Source organism: Melospiza melodia, chromosome 6 (genome assembly GCF_035770615.1).
Source record: "Melospiza melodia melodia isolate bMelMel2 chromosome 6, bMelMel2.pri, whole genome shotgun sequence".
Lineage (NCBI taxonomy): Eukaryota > Metazoa > Chordata > Aves > Passeriformes > Passerellidae > Melospiza > Melospiza melodia.
The window spans coordinates 31,381,022-31,405,120 of NC_086199.1; the positions used below are offsets into that span (position 1 = coordinate 31,381,022).

The 24,099-nt window shown below is 34.7% G+C and overlaps 1 protein-coding gene across 5 annotated transcripts in view; it reads right to left on the reverse strand.

Moving 5' to 3' along the window:
* Nucleotides 1-24,099, reverse strand: part of FMN1 (formin 1) — a 172,817-nt gene that overhangs the window by 29,178 nt on the left and 119,540 nt on the right. For all 5 annotated transcript variants that reach the window (XM_063160502.1, XM_063160501.1, XM_063160498.1 and 2 more), the window contains one exon: nucleotides 13,508-13,600. In XM_063160502.1, the coding sequence (XP_063016572.1) occupies nucleotides 13,508-13,600 (93 nt within the window). The remainder of the gene's footprint in view (nucleotides 1-13,507; nucleotides 13,601-24,099) is intronic.

Sequence of the window (24,099 nt, forward strand, 5' to 3'; positions counted from 1 at the left end):
GTATCTAAAGAGTTTACGGAACTGAACAATTAGTTCTAATCCTTTCAAACAGAACAAGGTTAAATCCAATCTTTTCTTCATCTGGGAAAACTAACTATCCAGATTATCTGTAACTACAATCTCTTTTTGTAAGCAAAAGTAAAAATTTTGAAGATTGGCGCATTCTTATACCAAGGACCATTTTTTTAAATAGTTGAATGATTATTGAAAGCCAATAAGAAGTAGGTCATCTCAAAAAAAAAAAAGAGTACTATTGAGGAAAAAAATTAATTGATAGTGAACCAACTGCTAATCTGTTTGGTAAAGCATGAATAATTATACAAATATAATTAAACTAATTTCAGAAAAGCTGTGTGAAATCTGTGGCCTGAAAAGTCTGAAGAGAGAAAATCCATAGCAAAGCCTCCTTCTGTGGAATGATAACAGCGATTTATGAAGCTCGAGTTATTTCTGCTGATTGAGCTCGGCCAAGATTGGTTTCACATGATCAGCTAAAGTACAGGAACCCGTGATGTGCCGTGGCCCCACACGTTTGAACACACTAGGACACGCTCTTCTAGGTGATCCAAACCTCGGGGGCGGGGGGTTAAAAGCGCTGCTTTGTTTCCCTGCGTTTTCCCCTCATTAGGGTACACTCCTCTGCAAAGCTGGCCACTTCTGGTGGTCGGGAGCAAAGTCTCATTGTAAATGCACAGCAGGATAGTGGCAAAGCTGAGATTAATTCTCCACAGATTTATATAGACCTTTCTCACTGTTGATTGCTTGTACTGTTTCAAAGGTGCATACGTTGCCTTTTTTTATTGCTGCTTACTGACTTTATTCCAGCATATGGTGGTTGGCGCCATGACACAAAGTGAACATTTTATACTAGAATTAAAGTGGATATTTGACAGTTTCTGTCAGAAAGTTCAGAGCAAAGAATTTGTGAGACAAGATTTATTGCATATTTTATATGGGACACATCTGTTTCTTTGCTATGTTTCTCTTTAAACAGAAAAATAGCAATGAAGTTTCTTTAAGAAACAAAGGCTGTCAATAAAAAGCATGAGCAGAAAAACTACATTATTGAGAATGAATTGAATCAGTTTGACCTTCTAAAAATGTGTTGCTTGTAAGTATGACAATCACTTTTCCCTTTTTGCTTAGCCCTATAGACTATAGATTTTCAAATACAAAGCTACCCATATTTGAGAGTAAATAAAATAAAAATGAAAATCAAATTAAACCTAAGTATTGATATTGGATATTCACATTTAAAAGCAAGGTGAAATTATTAAGGTAGATTTTTCCTATTTTTTTAGAATCTGTAACTGCATTTTAATGATGTGAAATGTGTCAAATAAACACCCCTTTCTCTGAAAATGTCTTCTTAAACTATAGATTAATTATAAGGAGATATACAGCAAACTTACCCACATTTATCTGTTAATATAACTAAATCTGATGTAGTTTGGCCTCTTTAGTTTAATTCAGTCTTCTCAACACCTGAATCAAAACTGAATTTGAAGAACACCTAGCAGGATTTTGTTTAAGAAAAAAATTTGTATGCATTAAACAAGAAAGTAAAAATCTTTCAATAAAATTCTACATTTTTAACCAGCAGCAGTACTGTTTAGAAAGATTCATATTTAGTGTAAAACCCTAAGATTCAGCTTGAGGAACATGGTGTTCAAATAGGTAGAATTAAACAAGAACAAAAATGAAGAAAATATATTCCTCTCAAATCACATATGCTTTTATGAAAAGGCATGGGTGTCTTATTACTTCTAATTAAAGAGAACAACAATAGAAAAATTCCTTCTATTGAAATATGTAAATTCTAAACAAATAGTTATGGCAATTAGTTAAAAATACTTATAGGTTCAATATTTTCTTAAACAAAAATATTGTAATTTCCTCTATGAAACAACAAATATTTGTCAAATTGTTTCCTACTTACAATGCATAAATTCTTTTTTTTTAACTCAAAGATTTTCTAGAACTTCAATTTATGTAGGAAAATTTATCTAGATACTAGTTTGAAAAGCCTTTAATTTGAAATAAAATGTAAAAAAGAGGCAAACTTAGACCTGGAATATTTCTCCTTACCACAAATAAAATACAGGATACTAACATTAAAAAATATTTTGTTAGGATTCTTTTTAATGATGAAGAAACAAGAAACACCAAACTGCATTCAAATACAAGGCACTGATATTTTTCCGAGCTTGTCTTCTCTGTGATAAACACTTAGAAGACTGTATTTAAAAACAGGATCTCTCTATTTCTAAATAAAAACCTGGAAACCTACTATTCTCCTTATGGGGAGATCTTGGGAAAAGTAAAGCATGTGTGACACATTAGTCAGGTCATTTGATTCATTCTTTGAAAGTACTCAGATACAACCATGATGAGAAAAATGAGAGTGTATATAAAAAAATAAATCTCAGCCTAATTAAAGACTGGGAAAATAACAAGAGTTATTGCTGCATCTACCTGATCTATTTTGGTGTTTTACAGCTTGCTTATTTTCTATTGACTCTATGCTGGGAGCATAGGATTTTTCCCTGCAGTGTATGGAAATATTTTAATATGTATATGTTGATTCTCATATAAAAGGAAAGAAGAGGACATAACTATTGGATAACAAGACCAGGGAATGTGAGTGCACCAGCTCAGCACATCACTGCAGACTTTGTGCTTGCTGTACCTCTAGGCCTTTATTATTACCTCTGTGTTTATGAGATACCTCCTATCTCTTAGAAATGGCTTTTACTCAATAATTATAGTCATAGTTAAAGTTTTATTTGACTTCCATTTTGATTTGATATTGTCTATTGAGCCACACAAGCACTATTTCTGAGAAAGGTAATTAACATGAATAATTTGCATCTAAATTCTTATGTTGTAAGGAAACAGTCATAATAAGCTTAATTACTCTTAGTTTTTGTCTCTGTTAGAACAAGAAAGTTTTAAAATTTAAATTAATTTTAAAAAAATTTAAAAGTTAATAAATCATATGCAGGTGCAAGTAATAACATACATTGACATTTGGTTCACTGTATCTATAACAACAGAATCTTCTTTACATCAAGTATTTAAAAGGGCAACTTACTTTAAAAAAAATCAGAAATTTGGAAAGAAATTTTAAATCCTGAGAAAATTTACTTCATTCATGACGAAACCAAACCTGTATCAAATTCCATTACAATTAAAAATGACTGGAATTTAAAAGAAAGAACAGTCAAGGGAGAATAGTCAAAGTTCCCCTACCATTATTTCAAATAGACATCATAGAATTAGCTCTCCTCATTAAACCTGGAGATTCTCTGGTCTAAGAGCTGCCCAAATACATGTAAGTAAAGAATTCCTGACGCATAAAGTTTAATAATCTTTAACATATGCCCTATCCAATTCCACTTCATATCAATGGTGGGTCAAGCCCTTTGTGTAAAACTGAAGTTAAGGAAACACACTCTAAGATTTACCAATAAACTGTACTGATAACTCCATAGATAATCAAATTAAACACATTTTATAGAGCAGTTTTTTCCTTTTAGCATGATACTTTTTAATGTTTGAAGATTTCTGCTTGGCCAGAGAAGATACCCTGTTGTGTCTAGTCAGGTATCCCTGCCTGTCCTGGGGCACCAGCAATCTCTGTAATCCCACATTCTGTTCCAGAGATGGCAACACTTTGTGGAGGGACATTTCAGACTGTAAGACATTCCCAGGACTTCATACACATGCTTTGTACAAACAGTTATATCCTGAAGTCAGTTCAGAAGCTGAAGTACTTAAAAGCTATTTTTTGATGCTTTCAAAATGGTTGACTTGGAACAATGTTTAGATAGCTGAAAAATTCTGATGCTAAAAAGTTTGAATTGATTTATATGCCATGAAAGAAGTACTGTTCTAATCAATTTCATACATACATCTCTTAAGAGAAATAAAACTTCTGATATCTCCACCTCAAGGTGTTCAAAAGCATGGTAAAGGCTCTTCACAGGGCAAAGGTAATTTTTAAAATACCCTGCCCTGGCATCTGAAGTATTTAGATATAGAAGCATCAGAGAAGTTACAGGAAGGGTTGAATGATGACCTGAAATCAGACCCTTTCTTTACATTTTGGAGAAGTCTGTCTTTAATCACAGCTGTAATCTCACAATACTGTACTATCCATATGGTTTTACTCTGTCATTCCTCTATTTTGAGAGCTTAGTAGCAACCTGGTGCTATATCCTTTAACTAGTTTGAAATTTCTGATAACTGCCCTATGAACATTGTGATTAATATTTCTGTTCACAAAACAATGGTCCATCCTGTTCAACAAGACTGCAAGTTTTACCTGTTCTTATTGCTTAAAAAGGAAATCAGAGCTCACACCATAAAAGAATCTAACACAGAGAGCTTCAATTTCTTGATGAAATGTTCAGTGTCTAGTATTTTTTATCAATCATGCTGGAAAGCATTAAAACAGGATATTCATGTGCTTGCACAGGTCCAAAAAATGACTGAGAAAAAGTATTAACATACCAAAATTACAGAAGTCTACAGAGAAATTCCACATAACTGCATACCAGATTAAGCATGCTACTGTCATAATCAGTTTGTATGATATGTTGCACTGTAGGGCTTTTCCAGGCTTAATGGTGTGAAATTACAGAGCACAGGGGACAAACACAAGGTAAGAGTGACCAGTGTGAGGTTGAGAGACTGGGGTCTCTGGAGACCAAGTGCGTTTGGGCTTTTCATTATTTAAGTGCATGAATCTCTTCTATCCAATCCTTTCCAATTCTTGGCTCTGCTCTTTCCTTGCAGCAGTATCTTCCATGTATGTAAACAACTGCTCATAAGTTATATAATCTAAAGTAACGAATCAGTGAACATCTTCATTTCCTTCGAAAAAGCTTAGACAAGATTTAATTTCTATCTGTTGAATTCTGACTTTGAATATCAGAACATGAAGACACAAAAGGAAAAAAAGATAAATAGGAGATCAAGCAGGAGATTCCTAAGAGTATAGTGAAAAAACCCAGCTGGACAAAAAGAAGAGCCTAATAGGCTCTCTATGCAAAGCCAGCATATATAACCTACAGCTCTGTTTACCTCTTAAGTCTATGATAAAGAGAATGGAAGAAATACAGTGGATTTTAACAGCAAATAGAGGTTACAATGAGAATTTAAAGAGGATGTTGAACTCCAGATAGCTGATAGTGGTTATAGTAAAGGCATCAGTAATTCTAGGAATAGATTTTATAACTATCATATACATAATAATTTTGTATTAAATCAATGGTATTAACACTAACATTCATTACGTCACTTAGCTGCCATTAATCCTTCTCTATCTTGTCATGCCAGTGACTTTGTAACAGCCATGGTAATTCAGTATACCACAATCAAATTGAAAGGAAGTTGGAAGGAACTGTTTTCTATAGGAGATTTCCTCCTTGTTTTCTAAGAGGAGACGACCATTGCATTTTCAATTACCAGTTTTTCTAAATTACATTCATAATACACAATAATCTTCCAATCTGTATAGTAAGAAGTGATATAGTGAAACCGGCTATAGTAATTTGATGTACATCTGCTTCAAAAATAATAAATTGAAAGTTTCCTGAAAAGTCATAGCTGTAATTAACACCAATTTTCAGGACTTTGAAGTTGATAGTTCTTCTAGCAGTGTGGGAGAAAATACTCACTTCAGAGTAAATTCTTGTTCTTTGAATCAGTTCATTGTCAATAGTGCATTACTTAGGAGGCATATGGATGCAATCACATTCCAGGACAACTTATTTGGTGTCTTATGGACTGGGGCTATTGTGTAACTATATAATCTCAGAGTACCCAGCAGTAAGGTTCTGTGCTTTGCAGACTCATGCCAATTTATGTAAATCACTCTTTCATCTGTTTAAGTATGACAATCTTTTGAGTGATGAAAACAGTTATGTCTATCACAAAGTTTGAAAGATTAAAGTAATTCTGCTCCTGGCATATGAAACAGCGTTCCAGATCTGAACACAAATTTTGCCTGGTCTGTAATGTCATTGCTGGGAAGCATAAAAAGTTTTAAGCAAACATTATCACTGCAAGGAAGTATGACATATTTTTCATGTTTGACACTGGACATAAATATCCTCCCACACTGTTTAATGTGAGAAATGCATATGTGTGGCAGAGATAATAAAACATCTCAGTGAAAACAAATGAAATGAAAAAGAAGTTACGATAAGTAGAACAGAAATAAAGCTTTGAAGTTAAAAGTCTTCATATCTGGACATTTTATTCACAAGAGGAAGAAGCAGTATTTGATATGCAGAGTGGATAGTCACACAATCTGGAAGAGTCTCGTACTTTGTAGGAATGGTTATCTGTTCAGAGATAAATTTTTTAGCTGACAGAAGCAGCTTCATACTTGTAGGTAAGAAAAATCTGGTCAATTGTAAGATCCTTGCAAGTGCTATTGCTCTTCTGCTGTTGTTTACACATGGTATTTTAACAGACAGCTGTTACTGAAATGTAACAGTGTTCTTAAAAATGATTCTTGATTTTCTTACTTCACTTGTTCAGCATTAAAACATTCAAGAGTTTAACAAATAAAATGCAACACAAGCACCATAATCTGTAATCTGACATGTATTTTAGAGCAGAGGAATACAACACAAGTGGGAAGACAAATATGTGATAACTTCATATACAATTTTAGAATACTTCTATTTCTTTCTGTTAATGTTCTTGGAGAGAAAAGCTGTAATTTTATTACAGAGAATCAAGAATTTTAAATAGTTCCCAGAGGTTCCTGATATTTTGGGATGTCATTACAGACAAGCTTTACCAGGTAGGTGCTTTGAGTAACAACTTAAAAGATAATCTCTGTATCTGTCTTAAAAACAATATAATATTGTCACACTATGAAAGAAAATAAGTGACAATGCAATTTTCTTTCTAATCTTTGACTGTAGTAAGATGTATAAAGCTATGTCCTGATGATAGTAAGAGAGAAAAAACAAGTATTTTATCTTGGAAAAATGGTGCCTTGGAGTGTTCTTGACTTCTGATTCACTACTGCTAAAGGACATTAACATCTTGCTTTATACTTCATAGACTGCTTTGAGAGAAAAGCAGTAATTTTGAGTGGAAATACTTTTTATATAAATAAAAAATTAATATAAAACTATTATATTATCCTCCTACACCGAAAATATGTACAGGGCTATAAACTAATAAAAGGTTGCTTTTCCAGGGTTAATACAATAGATGCTACTAGATGAGAAGATAATTCACCATGTATGAGCACCTGAATTCACCATGTATAGCACAAGAACAACATCTTGGAGAGAATATTTACATATTGAGGAACTAGTAGGAAATGATGAACAAGAAACTCAAAGTTGGCCAGCTACCATCTTTTACCATAGACTCATAGAATGGTTTGGGTTGTATGGGACCCTAAAGGACATCTAGTTCCAACTCTGCTGCCATGGGCTGGTTGGAACAAGTAAACCAAGTGTTCAGAGCCCCATCCAACCTGGCCTTGAACACTTTCAGGAATGGGGCAAATCACAGTTTCTCTGGGCAAATTGTCCCTGTGCCTCACCAACCTTACAGTGAAGAATTTCTCTCTTATTTTCTAATCTAAACTTACATTTTTTTTCAGTTTCAAGCCATTCTCCCTTGTCTATCTCTACATATCTTCATGAGAAGACCCTCTCCAGCTCTAGATTTAGATACTGGAAGGCAGATTTAGATGCTGTAAGGTGTCCCCAGAGCTTTCTCTTCTCCTGGCTGAACAGCCTCAACTCAGCTCCAGCCTTCATGGCCTTCTTAATAGAATTTATTTATTATCTTCTTTCTCAATGGACTACCTCAATAATCCTCTGTGGTGCACATCAACAGGCAGATAAGTAAATGTGGCTCAAAATTCCTGTTTTATACCAGAAATCCATTTGAAAGTGCATTGGACTGGATGCACGCCCAGGTAGCTACTGCAGCCTGGCTAAAATTATTAAGATGAAATCACTCAGCAGTTAAAAGTGGATTTGTGGACTGTTTCCATATGGTTGCTAAGCTTGTCTGAAAAACTCACTAGCTCCTGACATAATGCTGTGGTGACTAGTTTGGTCTACGACTGTTTTTCTATTGCACAGTCCCATAGATAGCACAATGTTGACCTTTTATGTAGTATACAACACACAGAAGTTGTAGCAAAGCAATTAATCTAACCAATGTTTCCCAAATGTTAGGCTAGAATTCTAAACATAGGACAATTTCTTTTTGTTTGGGATTAATCTCAATAGATGACTCTATTTTACAAATCACTCCCTCTCCATCTTGCTTGTTACCTTGGTCACATCAGTGTATCATGCACCTTTCCCAAATAGCTTTACTTTCCACTACTAATGAAATTCAAAAATTGTTCTGTCTCGACATCAGACTACTCACTTCCCTGACTCTGTTCTAAATTAAATGAATTCCTAGAGTGGCAGAGTCTTCATCATCAAGATGCTTTATTCTTAGAGAAATGAAGAGAAGTAGATACACTTTTCCCACTCTAACTGCTACAAAGCATAAAGACTTCATTTTCACATTCTAGTTCAGGAGGGAGGACCCCAAGCCCAGATTAAATATTTTGCATGCTTTCTGACCCAGACCCAATGAAGAAGAATTTGGAAACATATTTTGCAAGATCCTGCATGAATGTGTGCTATTTATTTCTACATTTACTAGAATGGACAAACAAGATGAAATAGTCAGGTGGCAAAATAAGAAATAAATTTAATTAACATTAGTCACCTACTCCTGTATGTCATTTACTTTCTCATTTGTATTATTCTTGAGGGAATGCACAAGGAGAATACGAAACAACATGGAAAACCCCAATAATAGCCCTTCTAGTGAGCTGCACAGTTGCAGTAACAAAAATATTTTTTTCTCCTTTTCAAAATAGAGTAGTTTGCATCTTTCTCATAGTCATCTAAGTATTCTGATTTCTTTTTGGTGAGAGATAGTTTCATATGAAAAGAGGAGTTTTTTTCTAAGAAATTCTGAGCAAGAATTCAATGAACTAAAGAGCATTCCAGACCACACAATAATTTCATACTTTCAAAGACCTTCTTGCATATCATGGCAATTTAAAAGGAAAATAATTATGAACATATTTTTAACCGCCCCACACGGTCATTTCAATGGAAATACAGTAAGTGAATACTAATTTATAATAATCAGTAGTTCTCCATACTATAGGATAACTAATATAATTGTTGCACATAATTAGATTTACTAAAGATTATTTCAACTTTGTGAATAATCTAAGCCTTTTCCAAAAAGCATAGGCATATCAAATACAGCTAGTGAAGCATTAAGACAGTTTACACAAGATGTCTTTAATGTGGGATTCACTAAGTACTTGAAAACTATTATCTTTCACTACAATACCTAGCAAGAATCTTTATTTAACATTCTGTGTATCAGGAAAGAGGGGCACTCTCTGAAAAGGATATTAACCAACTGCTACCATCACATATAAAGTAGCTAAACTGGGAATAGAACCCAAAGCTTCTGGCACCTAATTCCCTGCTGAAGGCACTGGGCTACATTACATGCAGTTATACAAACCAGCACTGACATCAGCAGAAGTACAGTTTATCCCCTCTAGCATTTTAGAATGTCAGTCTCCATAACACTCTCAGTGTTTTTTGTTACAACACAGCAAGTATTAGATTTAATTGGTATTAATTATAATTAGGAAATGTAAACACTTCAGTATAAGCAAACCAGGACTTTTTTCCCCTACAGTATTTCCAATTTCACATTGGCTAGAAATGATGGGAATTGCGCGTGTGGGAAAAACCTCAATATCTATGAGTTCCAGCCCTATTTTCAAGCCACAAGTTTCAGAAAAGCATCTGAGTTTTGAATACTTGCTGTGAGCTGGCAGAAAGATAACAGACAATTTTTTCTTACGTTTGCTAAACCAGCCACAACTCTTTTTTAAATAAATAAAACTGAAAACAGATGCTTATTGGATGCTCAGTATTATCAGCTAATTTCAGAGAAGTGGCTGAGTTTGCAGACACCTCTGACCTTGACATTTGTCCAATGCCTATTCTAGTGCCATTAATCAAGATGGATTTCTGTGTTATTTTTCCCTATCTTTAATGTGGAATTCTATAGGATTTCCATTCTAATGCCTCAGAAAGTACCATCCACCATTATAAAGATTCAAATGAATCAGGTAACTGACAGAAAAATAGAGTCAATCATTGTAGAATCTGACAACCTACTGAAAATTCATCTCAGAATAAGGTAGAATTAAGATGTCAAAAGATGAGAAGCAAATGATATAAAATTAGGTGTGTCTGATTAGATACCATAAAGCATAACATTATAAAGCAAAAGAAGAACAAGAGAAAATGAGAAAAAGTGGACAAGTGAGTAATCCAGGTGGTTTTTCTCCTTCTAGTATACAAAAGAGCTCACTAAAAAGTGTCCCAATAAACGTAATATATAGAACTTACTGTCCTAGGACAGTGGCAGGAATGTATTCTCTCTCTCTCTCTTTTTAAAAAAATACACATTATTCACACACATAAGGATAAAATTTTCTGTCACACTGACAGAGATAAATATACCTCACTTTTCACATCAATAGGCATAAACAGGGAAAATATTTAGAAGAGTATGTTTTTCTATTTGAAATGATAATGCACAATTCAACTGCAATTTTATTTAAAGCAGAACTAGTCTTCTTTCAATATCAACTGGGTACTTTTATAATATTCCACGCATAAGAAAGTGGAGTATGATAAAAATGGTAGCTCAGTATTGCAGGAGAAACCAGGTACTGGGTTATCTTTATTTTTTAAGACTGTGTTGATATGATTTGCTATTCCTTCTGCTGGTTTTGGCTGGTGTGGAGCTAACTTCACAGGAACTCCTATGGTGCTGTAAATTGGATTTGTGACCAAAAGAACGTTGATAACACATCCATGTTTTAGCTGTTGCTGAACAGTCCTGCACAGCGTTCAGGCCTTCTCTATTTCTAATGCTGATATACAGAAAGTAGGCTGGGGATGAACAAGAAGTTGGGAGGGGCCAAGCCAAATCAATCAAAGGGATAACTCATAGCACAAGAACATCATGCTCAGAAATAAATTTGGGAAAAGAAGGAGGAAGCAAGGGAGAAATTCAGAGTTTTGATGCTTGTCTTCCTAAGTAGGGGTTATGTGTGATGAAATACTGCCTTCCTGGTAATGTGAAATTTAGAAATGTGAGTTCTAAATGGAACTTAGAAATACTGTGGCCAACAGGATTCGGGAAGTGATAAAACACACTGTACTTGGCACTGGTGAGGCCACACCTTGAATCCCATGTTCAGCTTTAGGCCCCTCACATAGGAGAGACCTTGAGGTGATGGAGTGTCCAGAGAAGGGCAGCGGAGCTGGGGAAATGTCTGGAGCACAAGTCCAACAAACAGCAGCTGAGGGAGCTGGGGGAGTTTAGCCTGGGGAAAGGGAGGCTCAGGAGGGGCCTTATCACCCTCTGCAACTCCCAGAGAGCACAGGGGGTCAGTCTCTTCTCTAGGGTAACAAGTGTCAGGACAGATGCATCAGGGGAGGTTCACACTGGATGTTGGGAAAAATTTCTTCACTGAAAGGGTTATCAAGTACTGATCCAGGCTACCCAGGAGAGTAGTGGAATAACCATCCCTGGAAGAGTTCAAAAAGAGTGTAGATGTTGTGCATAGGGACATGGTTTAGTGGTAGAACTGGCAATGGTAGGTTAATGGCTGGACTTGATAATTTTTAAGAAGTCTTTTCCAGCCTTAATGATCCTAAGAAATGGCTGAACACTTGTTCACTGATGGAAAGGAGTTGATTGAATTCTATATTTTGCATTGCTTCACACAGCTTTTGCTTTCCCTATTAAATTGTCTGTATTTCAATTCACTAGTTTTCTTTCATTCAACCTTCCACCCTCTCCTTGTCTCCCAATGGAGGGGCAGCAAGCAAACAGCTGAGTGGTGCTAAGCTGCCAAGTGCACAGACCATGAGAGTCCTTGTGAGATCCAGGGTGCAGCAAGAATTACAGAATCTGTGATACCATTGTGGAAGACACCATTTGGTCAGGGTCCTGGCAAGACCTGGGCAAAATTGATTATTACAATATTTTGGCAAGCTAGATCAAGAAACATGCTGGAGATCATAATGGTTTGTAGAAATACAAACACACACACACACACACACACATATATATATATATATAAAATATATATATACACATATATTTAGTACTAATTCAATCTTGATATCATTGTTAAATTGTAAGTGAAAACTTCCAATTAAATGCATTAGAAAGACAATGACACTGTCCTGCAGTGACATCAAGATTTCCATTACATTTTTTGTTTTAAAAATTCTGTGGCGAGGAATTTGCTGCTTAAATACTGTCCAAGTACACTGCACCATGGCCTGGGAGAATGGCAAAGGAGAATATCAGCTTATTTACCAGTACAATTTAACTGCTACTTTTGAAACAGCCTGTTTTCAATTGTCAAAGTATTTACACAAGACAACCTAATGAAACAAAGTTATTAAAAAGACCTTAGGACAACCTTCGTAAAAAGGATTAAGCTAATTAATAAATTACTACAATAATCTGAATGATCACCAATATTCTGTCTGGATGAGCAGATTAAGGTAGTTTAACTGACTTCTCAGATAGAAAATTGTTAAATTGTTCACCATTTCTATAAGAAATACAATTAAATTCTCAACAATTCTAATATCTCTGTCAAAAATACAGGTTTTTTTTGTTTACCCAAGAAGATTGTACTCCTACAAGGAGAAGGGGAAAATCTCTTCCTGCATATATCTTCCACAACTGCAGAAGAAATGGTGCTGGCAGAAGCAGGTGATGGGGAACACAGCAGGAGAAACAGGAAGGAGCAGGACTGTTGTTTTCAACAGCAACCTGCATTTACATTGTCCTCAGTTGAGCACCAAATTGCACCTTGGTTTTCACCCACTGCCTCCAGACTCTAACCTGGTAAATCACTTTTTTAATATTTATTTCTGTCTCAAGCAAGACAAAAATCTTTAAATATGAATAAGTCAGTTCATAAGCCCACACTAGGGAGAAAAGATGACATGTATATATGTGGACTTTCTCTAAAAGAGTGTCTTTCACTCTTGTCTTTTTTAAGTCTTTGAAGCTTTATATTCCCTCTGATAAATTTCATCTGTGATTAATATATTTTTCATTTTGCCTACAAATAATAATAAAGAACAAAGCACAAAATAACCAGTGGGAAATGGGTGAGATCAAGGGAGTGATTCGCTTTGATAAGGGATGTCCAAGATCTGTATAACATATATCAACATATATGAACATATATTAGGCCCATTAGGAACATAATCCACAGGAATTTTCAGAGGAAACAGATATTTAATGCAGCTTACATTACACATAACTTTATAAACCACTACACTATTTGGCAGCAAGATTTTTTTTCAGATGTGGTTACCTTTCTGAAAGAATTCCTCTAATTTCTCCTTGAAGGGCTGGAGATGTTCCTCAGAAGACTCTCTGCAAACTAACTTCATCTGCTTTTCAGAGGCTACAAAAAGATGAGACATATTTATGACAGAAGAAATGTACCAAAAGTAGATTTCCACACCATAGGAGCCTACCTCTAAATACTCACCTGAATTTACTATAGAGGTTATAAATAAGCACTAAGAAATACAGCAATTACACTAAAATAAGAAATACAAATACTAGTCAAGCATACTAAATAAAAAATTCTATATATGTTTAAAGAGTAGAATTTGTCTTTAGTAAGGAATTTGTTCTAAAACTCCTGCAGTGTGCTAGGGCTTGCTAATAACACAGCTTGCCTCACACACTAATTCTAGATGGTATATTTAAAGCTTTAAAGTCTGTTTCTGTGGTGAGTGGAGGATCCTTTGTATCTGAATTGATTTTAATCAATCAATGTCAGGCATCCCATACTCAACCATTTTTCATGAAACAGATGCAGAAATTCAGCATTACTTGAGTATTCCATCCCCAGACCATGATATGAATTAGTTGAAGTATGTAAGAAAGTGAACTTAAATATAAGTGCAATTTGTTTACTATTTAATCTATCTGCTATTTTAAGAACCAATGCCATGCCAATTTCTGAAAAACTTGATTTCATTTGCCAATGAATTTTAACAGGCCTAGAACTTCTAATAAACTTAGTGCATTCCAGTGTTCCACATAAAAGATGACAAGAGGCAGAAATCAAACTGAAATTACTTTCCATTTAGCAACTGAATTTATAAACCGCTACAAGATTTTTCTTCTACAATTTTTCATTTCCAAGAAGCAACACTTAGATGGAAACTGATTTTGAAGTTAAACCAAAGACTTACAGTTTGACTGCATGAACTGTATTCACACCATATTGCTACCACCATTAAACAAAATTTAATGTAAAACTGTCGAAATGGAAGCTGAGCCTGTGTGATTAAAATGTCCCATTATTTAAATTTGCAATGTAGTGTAAAAAGTCAAGGGAAGGTTGAAAATAGATGCATTTTACTGTGCAAGTAGTATTGTGCTTATAAACCCTTGGACCACCAGGACGTACTGAAAACAACCACAGATTTTCAATTAATTGAGAGCAGAAATACATTTGGTCAATTCTTATAGCAAAATACCCATTCCCACCCAAGACTATATTTTAATTTAGCAACCCTCCACGACTCAAACTGCAGGTTGTGTAAAATGGCCTGGGCTACACTCTAAGTTCATCTTTATCTATGGTCTTTTATCCGGTAGCACATGACAAACCTTTCAAATGATTCAGAGCAGAGCTAATGGATATTTGCTTGTATGCCAGAAAGTAGGCAGAATGGAGCGGTGATTTAAACACATCATATTCCGCCTTTTAAATACATAATGAAAAGCTTCTCTCTGAAAAAAAAGTCTTTTTCTGAAATTCTGAGGAATCTGAGGGAATTCTGAGGAAGCTGACAGCTATCACACCATACATACAATTCTCCTCTCACCATTCCAAAATAATCATTTGAGAAAATGAAAAACCTGTTTCAGCATTACTGAGTTCAAACAGATGCAAATTCTCCACTAATGTAATAAACTTTTGGTTCTTTTCCTGGGTATGAGCTGTATGTTAGTGGAATTGAATGTAATATGCTATTTTGAAAATTGTTTATTTCTAAATGAGCTATTGCAGAAAAAAAAAAAAAAAGGAAAATACAAGTGTACAAAAGTATTTGAAAGCCCTTACAAATTGTTGGATGTACATCATGCTTCACCCACTACAAATCTTGGCCACAGAAATGGAAAGCATTAGCAAAACATTAAAACAAAGCTGGAAACTGCTGATTATCAGTTTGCCACTGTCTTCAGATTTAATGCAGTACTTGGCTCAAGAAGTTCTTTAAAAATCCCCAATATAAGTGAAAATATTTACAAAATAGAATGTCTCTCACTTAATGCCTATTGGGCAATAGTCTTAAAACTCCACAGACACTTGTAAATCTGTCAAACGAATCATGGCTCATAAACAAACTTTCATGTAAAGAGCATTTCTGTGTCAATCAGACACAATTTGGAATTTTTAAAGCACCATTAAGTAAATGCAAAACCAGAAATAGTTTAAAGCTGATAACAGTAAATTACTAACTATTTACTCACCAGAACCCCTCAGTAGCATTTACAGGAATCAGTCTGACAGCAAAACCAAGTATCAACACCATGAATTCCTATAAACCTGTCAGTGACACTATCCCCTATGAGTTATGCCTCTGTGAAAGCTGCTGAAGCTGCCCTGCTCCTGTCTGGTCAGAGCATGGCAGGTAACACTGCCAGGCTCACTCTTCCACTCAGCTACAATGCAAGCATATCTTTGACAGAAGGATTACTATTTGACAATTCTTTTTTAGAGCCCTTGCCTTTTCTGTTTCCAAGAGCATTTGAAATAATACCGCAAATGAATTCAGTGTAGGGTTAAATAATCCCAAATTTCTGTGTGAGAGAATCCATGATCTTTTACAGCACACAAACCTGTTATGCTACTGGGATCTACACGCCCAAATTAAATCCTAATAAACCTCTGACAAATTTCATAAATTAATATTATTCAGCAAGTGCTATGTCATTTTCTCATGATTTAGTTCCTTTGGTATTACTTTATTACTTTTTTGTTTGGAAACAACTTTGCAAGCTAAACAAATAGTTACTGGTGCAGAGGCATGTTTACCCATTAGACACCACTGCAGGATCTGGTTATAGTCTCCTGTTATTACATGCACTTAGGCACCTACTCACTGGAGCTGTTCACATGGAATTAAGTGAATGCCTTTTGCACTATCTACAGCTTTTGCATTTCTGTACAAACTTGCATGTAAGTTTCTTTTCAGATAGAATTTTAAATAATGTACAAAAGGCAACAGATTCATCTTGATTCTGTGGGAGTGTGGTAAGAACTTTAACTTCCAACTGCAAGAGGCTATGCTGCTACTGACTCAGAAAAGTTTCAGAGACAGTATTTTATTTGCACATTTGGACCCATATCGATCATCAGTACATACAAATAATAGGAACACACAAATGTTCAAGCACTGCCACCAAAGCCAGAGCAGGGCTGACTAATATGGATGTCTGTGAATAAAGCAGAGATGGAAATGCTGTGGAGCGGGAAATTCTCTGAGACAAAACTACCTGAGAAAAGCATAAATGGGCATCAGACTGTGGTAGCACTCTGTTCTCAAGCTCAGTCTCTGCTGCCTTAAATGAAAGTCAACAATTTAATGCAAAAAAGCGTTATAACACGTAAAACTAAATACACCATCCCAACCTACTAATTGCTTGTATAGCTACTGTTCTGTGAAGATATTTTCAGCTAATTTAAAAGAAGAAATATTCTATATAAAGAAGAAGAAATGCTTCTATATAAAGTTTCTTTCTTCACAAATTAATAATTCCTTTTTCTTAAAAAAATAATCCAGAGGATAGAAGATAATAAGTCAAAAGTCAGTCTTTGAAAGACATTTCCTCATGACACACAGAAACATGTATCTGTTTAGGTGCTCTAGCTGTCACATATAAATGAGACGGAAAAAACATTTCAGTGACACGTCCTAAGATGTGGAAAATGAAATAATTGAATTAGTGGCATACAAAAGAGTTTAAAAAGTTCACCTGCTCTGAATGAGTCAGACATCTTGACAATTCTCACAAGTTTGATCAGATGTTCCACCTTTGTCTTTTGAGGGGGCTTTTCTTGTTGTAAGTTCAACAACATTTTTGAACGTTTAGAGTTAGTGATGGCATACAGAGGAACTTTCAGGCCTATATTAGTTTCAGCTATTCTAAATTTTTTTTAGCTCCTTATTTGGTGAAAGGGCACCACCATATTATACAAATCATTTAAAAACCTTTCTGTTAAAATTGCTTCCCAGGAATACATTTAGCAAAATGAAAAAGACTGCTAGTAAAACTAAATATTTTTCACACCATAGCAACATATCTGAGCCTCTGCTTAATGTACTCCTTCTGAAATAATAGTTTACATTCAGGGCACCCTTCAGCAGAGAAGAACACTGCAAGGGACAGAACAGTACACATAAATTATTATAATGACTAAAGCCTCGTAATTTTCCAGTCAAGCCTTTGGAAGATTCCTTTAAGTGATTCCAGTACACATGATTAGTAGAAACTTTTTAAGTGTCAAGATCCAAACATACAGAACTCCACACATCATTAAGATCTGTCAAGAGTGTAGAACTGTGCGCTAGCAGAATCTGCTGAGAAACTGAAACATTTCTCTTCGCTCTGAACAGTACAAAAGAAGAGAATATTTTGAAACTGAAGAGTCTTGCGTGGGTAATTGAGAGGGAGACAATATTTTTAAGAAGCAAGAATAATATTTTCATCAGATGAGCTAAGATTTTTACTGTGCTAAGAAAGAAAAAGACCTTTCAAACATTTTATCACTTATTGTACTGAATAAGGGATCAGACATAAGAGAATTGTGCAATGGCTGAAACAGTTTATGAGCTGAAACTGTAAAAGCCAGAGAAGTGATCTGTTTTGCTCTCTATTGCTGGATCTCTGATTTTATGTGCAAGACAGATCATAAAGTTAGATCTAATTAATTTTTCCACCAAGTTGGTGAAGTTTGGTTCAGCTGAGCTTTCAGCTTAGATTTAAAATCATGTAAATTTATAAACTACCAGCAATATTAGCATTTCACAAAGTGCCTATTAGCCCCACTATTACTAATAAGCACCCCACAGTCTGAAGTAATGCAGTTTCAATCTCTGATAAGTGACTGTCTCAATTCTAGCAGAAATCTGTCCTGTCTCTTACTGCATACCTCCATAAAGAGGAAAAGCTGATGAGCTCCATAAACATGAAGTCACAGTTCCTCCCAACACCAGTATTTACCACTCTCCAAACTACATAACTCATTATCCATCACACACATTGATAGGGACAGTATTCCTCCCATTCCCAGATGTACACTACCTGCTCCCAGATGTATCCTTCATAGTTATGTAACTAATGCTTAACATACACACATGTATTTATTTATTTATTTAAAAGGGCACACAAAAAAGTGCACAGAAAATCATAAGTGTGGTATTTCCCAGATTCATTTTGGAATCTAAGCATTTGCAGAATGATTTTAACAAGAAATTTCTGAGAATTCTTCAGCCAAAGGAAAAAATATACTAAAAAAAGTAACAGCATGCCATTGTTTAACCAACTGAAAGCCTGTGCCTTTGAGCACACATGCAGACATCTGCTTTCATGGAATAAAGTCTTCAAAAACATAATTGCTTTTCTTCTCTATTATATATTTGAATGCTTAAACCATTTAAATAATTCCATATTATTCTTTTTATCAAAATCTAAAGAATCTAATGAAATTTTAAGAAATTATCTACCTAGAAAAATTTATACTAAATGTATTCACATATGAACATTACCAGTAGAACATTGTCAAAAAGTTAGTTTTATTGTAAAATCAAATCCAATGCAGGTATAGAAAATGCATTTTAAATGCCTGTGTTGGATCTTTCTAAATCAAAACACAGTGAAATACATTTCATGCTGCTGAGGCAAAAGACTATTCAAAAAGTGATCAGAAAAATCTGAGAATGAAGAAGTGCCAACTCTTGCAAAAAAACCAAACCCCTTTTCCTGTACAAAGCCATTTGCTTTGCTCTTTTCCTTACACAATTTTGCATTGCCTCAAAACAGATAATGTAAATATTGGACTGTGCAAAAACAGTGAAACCACATACAAAACAACATGCTTCTTTTATGCTATTGCCCAGAGAAACAACACATGCACTTATTTGCCTCCTCATGTTCCACCACCCAGTTCAAATTTGTGTTTGCTTGCACTTTCACAATTTTAAAGAACATATAACCAACAATGAGAATTAAATTATGTATGTCCTGTAAATTATCATACAACTCTGCTCCTGCTGGGAAGACTTTTTGACATGTGTGTTAGACAGACATTTCTCTGACAAAAGCCCCTCTTTTACATTGACTTAAAACATTTAACTTAAATTAGACTAAGGCTTCAATTGGTTGAAAATATTTTAGAAGAGTATGTTTGATACTTTTTGGAATACTATCCTCCTAATAAATAAGCAATCATCTTTTATCAACACATAACTTTTGATTATACAAATTATTTACAAAGTTAATGCTCAAAATTGGTATAATGCTTAGAATTTTCTTGACGTGATCCAGTAAACTTACTGTCTATCAAGCAAGTCAAACAATAGACAAAACCCCTCAACACTGTAATCCTTGCACTGTGGATCATTACTGTATCATAATTTCACTAAAACTCTAGTCCACAGAACAGACTTTACCATAGGCTGTATTATGTATGAACTAAATCTATAATTCCACCTAAATAAATGATAAGCCATAAAATCAATTAATCTCTAGAACAAAACCAGGCTATAGTTAATTGGGGGACATTTTGTTGCAAAACTTTTTCACTCAGTTTGAGGACTCTGATGGGAAAAGACATTTAGGAATTTTAAATTAACTTCTTGGAATAATACCAACAAAACTTTTCTTCCTTTGTATGTTTTCCTATTGATAAATATATTCCCTTCTAATCCTTGATAAATCTAGATGTTTTTCAGTACTTTAAATTTGGAAAAACAGAGTTTTAGTCTGCATGAACTGATTATTTTTCTTTTTGGAGTTTCCTCCTTGACTCTATTTAAAGTAACAGTTGCTGAAAGCATGGCAAATGAGTGACCCTTTTCAACTTCCATCCATTTCTTATTTCTAAATTCTTTTCCATGCTTTGCAATAAAATGTGATACACAGCTCCCTGAAGAAGCACTGAATGAGAGCAGTGTAGATGCAGCAGTTTAATCAGCCATGCTGAGACACAGCGTTAAGAGAGTGACATGACTGGCATGGTGTTTGTTAGTGCCATCCAGTCCACTGGACATGTTTCTATGAACAAGAATATATTTTATACTATATAAATATATATCAATACCTGAAAAAAACTATTTATATTGTCATGACATTTAGGAAAGAAAATTAAATGAAGCACCTGAAGAGGCAGGAGAAGCAGGTATGTTCAGCCCCGTTTAGAGAAAGCGGGCTGCAGATCTAGATTTTCATGTCAACTATCTAATGAAAATCTAGAGAGAAGGTAGAGCCAGACTTTTTCAGGAATGCACATCTAAAGAAAATTGAGTAATAGTCACAAGTTGCAGCACAGAAAATCCTCACATGGGATAAAGAAAAGTACTCAAGATGGCAATAAAGCACTGGAGCAGGTGCCCAGAGAGGTGCTGCCGTTTCCATCCTTAGATTCAAAACTGAGATGACTTTGGCCCTGTACAGCCTGATCTAAATACCAAGTTACTTTTGCTCAAAGGCTCTGCACCACAGGACCTCCAGATGTACATTCCAACCTACCAAACTGCACTTCTCATTACAGATATCTTAAAATCTTACAGATTTTAAGATATCTGTAATGCTTCTGCATAAAAACCAGTGTGAAAATGGCCAACACAACATTGTAATTTCTCAACTTCTCTTGCATAGATTTACTTCTCTTTTAATCTTTTCATAAGGATTATGCAATTTTATAAAATGGAGTTGTCATAAACTTAAGTTTTGGTGAAGCTCTCCCTTTAAATGGGGAAAAATTGAGGTTACATACTTATGAAAGGTACAGATCTGTCAACAACTAGGTTAAGAGGTGCCCAATATGAAACCATGTCTTCTGTCTCAAACTGACAATTGTATAGCAGATCCTTAAAGTCTTCTTTTTATTCTAGATTTTTTTGGTCACATACGTCTTTGCAAACACGTACATATGTACACACACACTCAGTTAAGTTAATAAAATTTAAAACTTATACAGTACTGAAAAAATATTAGTATGAAAATTGCAACCACTATTTCTACTGGTGGCCATGAAAGGAGGGGAAAGTAAAGGGTATGTGGATTTTCAAGGGAATCAGAAAGTTACGATCTCTCTCATAGTAAATTTAATTAATTATGAGAAAAAGAAGTGAATTTTCAAAATCCTTAGTATGGGCCTACCTTGGTTTCCATTTTTAACAGTTCAATAAATACCTTTGCTGTTTCATTTGTAAAGAATAGAAAAAAAGTTATAATGAACATCACAGACTATTACAGGAGGCATCTCATATTGCTTTGTTTTGAGGAACAGGGCAGCACAAAATTTTAAAATTTTATGTACTGTATTACAAAGAAGAGGAATGAGTATGACAGATGGAAACAATCTACAGGGCAACTAATTAAAATTGTTCAACTTCAGACACAGATTAATAAAAGCATTCATGGTAAAACTTCTTCTAGTCTATCAAACTTTGGTAAAGTGGCTTTCTTTCTGAGTATCTTCTTATGATGATGTATTTAAAACATTCTGTGTTTATTCCAGAAGAATACCAATTTCAAGAATACCAAGTGACATTGTTCAAATTAGAAGGTAAATCATATTTGGTCACAGGAAAAGAAAAATGTGGGAATCATTCACTGCCCTAGACAAGGAATAAAAAGTCTTACAAACTGAAGCAAAGTAAAACCGTTTCTTTCCATAACTCTACATTAACTGGAAAGCTAGCAAGGCTAGCATGAGTTAAATGAATAAATGCATTTGCTTATGATACTATGTAATATTTGAAAGCCTTGGAAATACACCAACAGACCTGGAGTGAAAACCTGAGTTTACAGAAATTTCTTTCTAGTTGGATATTAGAGTGGAACCAGATTTAACTCCAGAATTTTCATCTTACCATCCAATATTCACTTCTTTCCCCTTAGAGCCTATATTAAATGCATATTTTCGTTTCTCATTCTTTTTAACCGAAAACACTTAGATTAAAAAGATTGTTCTGGAATATGTTTTAAAAACCTGTTGCGTTAAGGTTCTCCAAAAACCTTTTTGAATTCCTGAGTCTAACTCCAGTCTAATCCCTTCAGAGTAAAGTTAGCTTGTACCTTTAAAATCTAATCTGAAAGATTTAAAAATAGCAAATTGTATGGAACTCAATCTGTTTATCTGAAAAGGATGAAAGTATTTGTACTCCATCTAGATTTGAACTTTTGGTTCCACAGTGTCTAGGTATTTCAAACTAGAGGTTTATACCACAAGATTTATAAGACTCGACACTCATGATAATTCCACCTTTCCTATGTTAATAACCATGTTAGAAACATAAATGAATGCCTTGATAAACTAGTCAAATATATTTTTAAATACTAAATGACAAATAATATGAAAAGTAACTATCAAAATTTCCATTTCAGTTGCAAGAAGTGATATGCTTCTTTTTTTGAATAATTTCTTACAAATCTCATAAAAAAGGGAAGTCACTAGCAGGAACATTAGTTCATTACCTAATGACACAATGAAAACCTCTCTCCCATTTATTGCCTTTGTCTCATCCCACTTCCAAGGTAATCTGCTCAAGACTACCTTAGCCAACAAACTGTGAAACAAATCCAATGTACCCTATAACACAGGCTGCCCCAGTTAATATTGTTCAAATTATTTACATCTGAAGGGCCGCGCCTGTCTGGATAGCTGGGCCCGACGCTTCTCTGGACTTGCTTTCTGCTACTCACATCTGTTTCAGCTTTAGACTTTCACTGGTATTCTGCCAGCAGCCACAACTTTTTAATGGCTACAATAAACTACAGAGACTCATCAAATCTTTGTTGTACGTGTTAAAATTATAACCTCTTCAATAAAAATTCTGATTTAAAAATTAACTAGAGCATTAACTGAAGAAAAAATTTGAAAGGGAATCTTTGAAAAAAGATAAGTTCTTATATAAGTGATTGTTTGTTTAAATGTAAGAGAAACAATCACAAGGAATGCTTGCTGGAGTCTGTTGCATATTCTAAGTGATAAAATACCAACATTCTGAAAACATTTCCACAACCTTTTTTGTTTCACATCTTTGCTGTCATTAATTTTGTGTGCTAATTGCTGTGACTGGCTTTAACACACACCTTTACAAAGAATTATGGAAACAACCTCAAGATAGCAATTTTTCTAGATTTGCTATAAATAACTACAAAAATTTGGTTTAGAAGACAGAAATCAGTGATTACAAGAAAGCTGAAGTTTTTATTTTAAGAGTAAAAGAGCTTAGCTTTTCCTACTCGCTGTTTGTGCCTTTGCAATGTAGAACAAATATGATGTGAATGCTCCAGCCTCAATGCAGCTCCTGCTCGACTAAGATGTATGACAGCAGGACTACATGCTGAAAAAGTACAAGATCAAACACAGATCATGTTTCTGCAAAAACTAGCCCGAAAGAGGGCAGGCCAAGGGGCTTACAGGGCCAAGCGATGAGAGGAGATAGAGCACTCACTTATGCCTGGGTCGAACAAACAACAACTGATACTTTCCTACCACTATTAACCTTTGAAATTATCCTAAGGATGGCAGTGACCTAATCCAGCAATTCCTAGCTGTAAGGATAAACTATTTTGTAACGGTTTTCAGCACCTTTGATAGAAAAAATTCAAAAACAATTATCTTGTTCAATTCTGATGAGAAAAGGA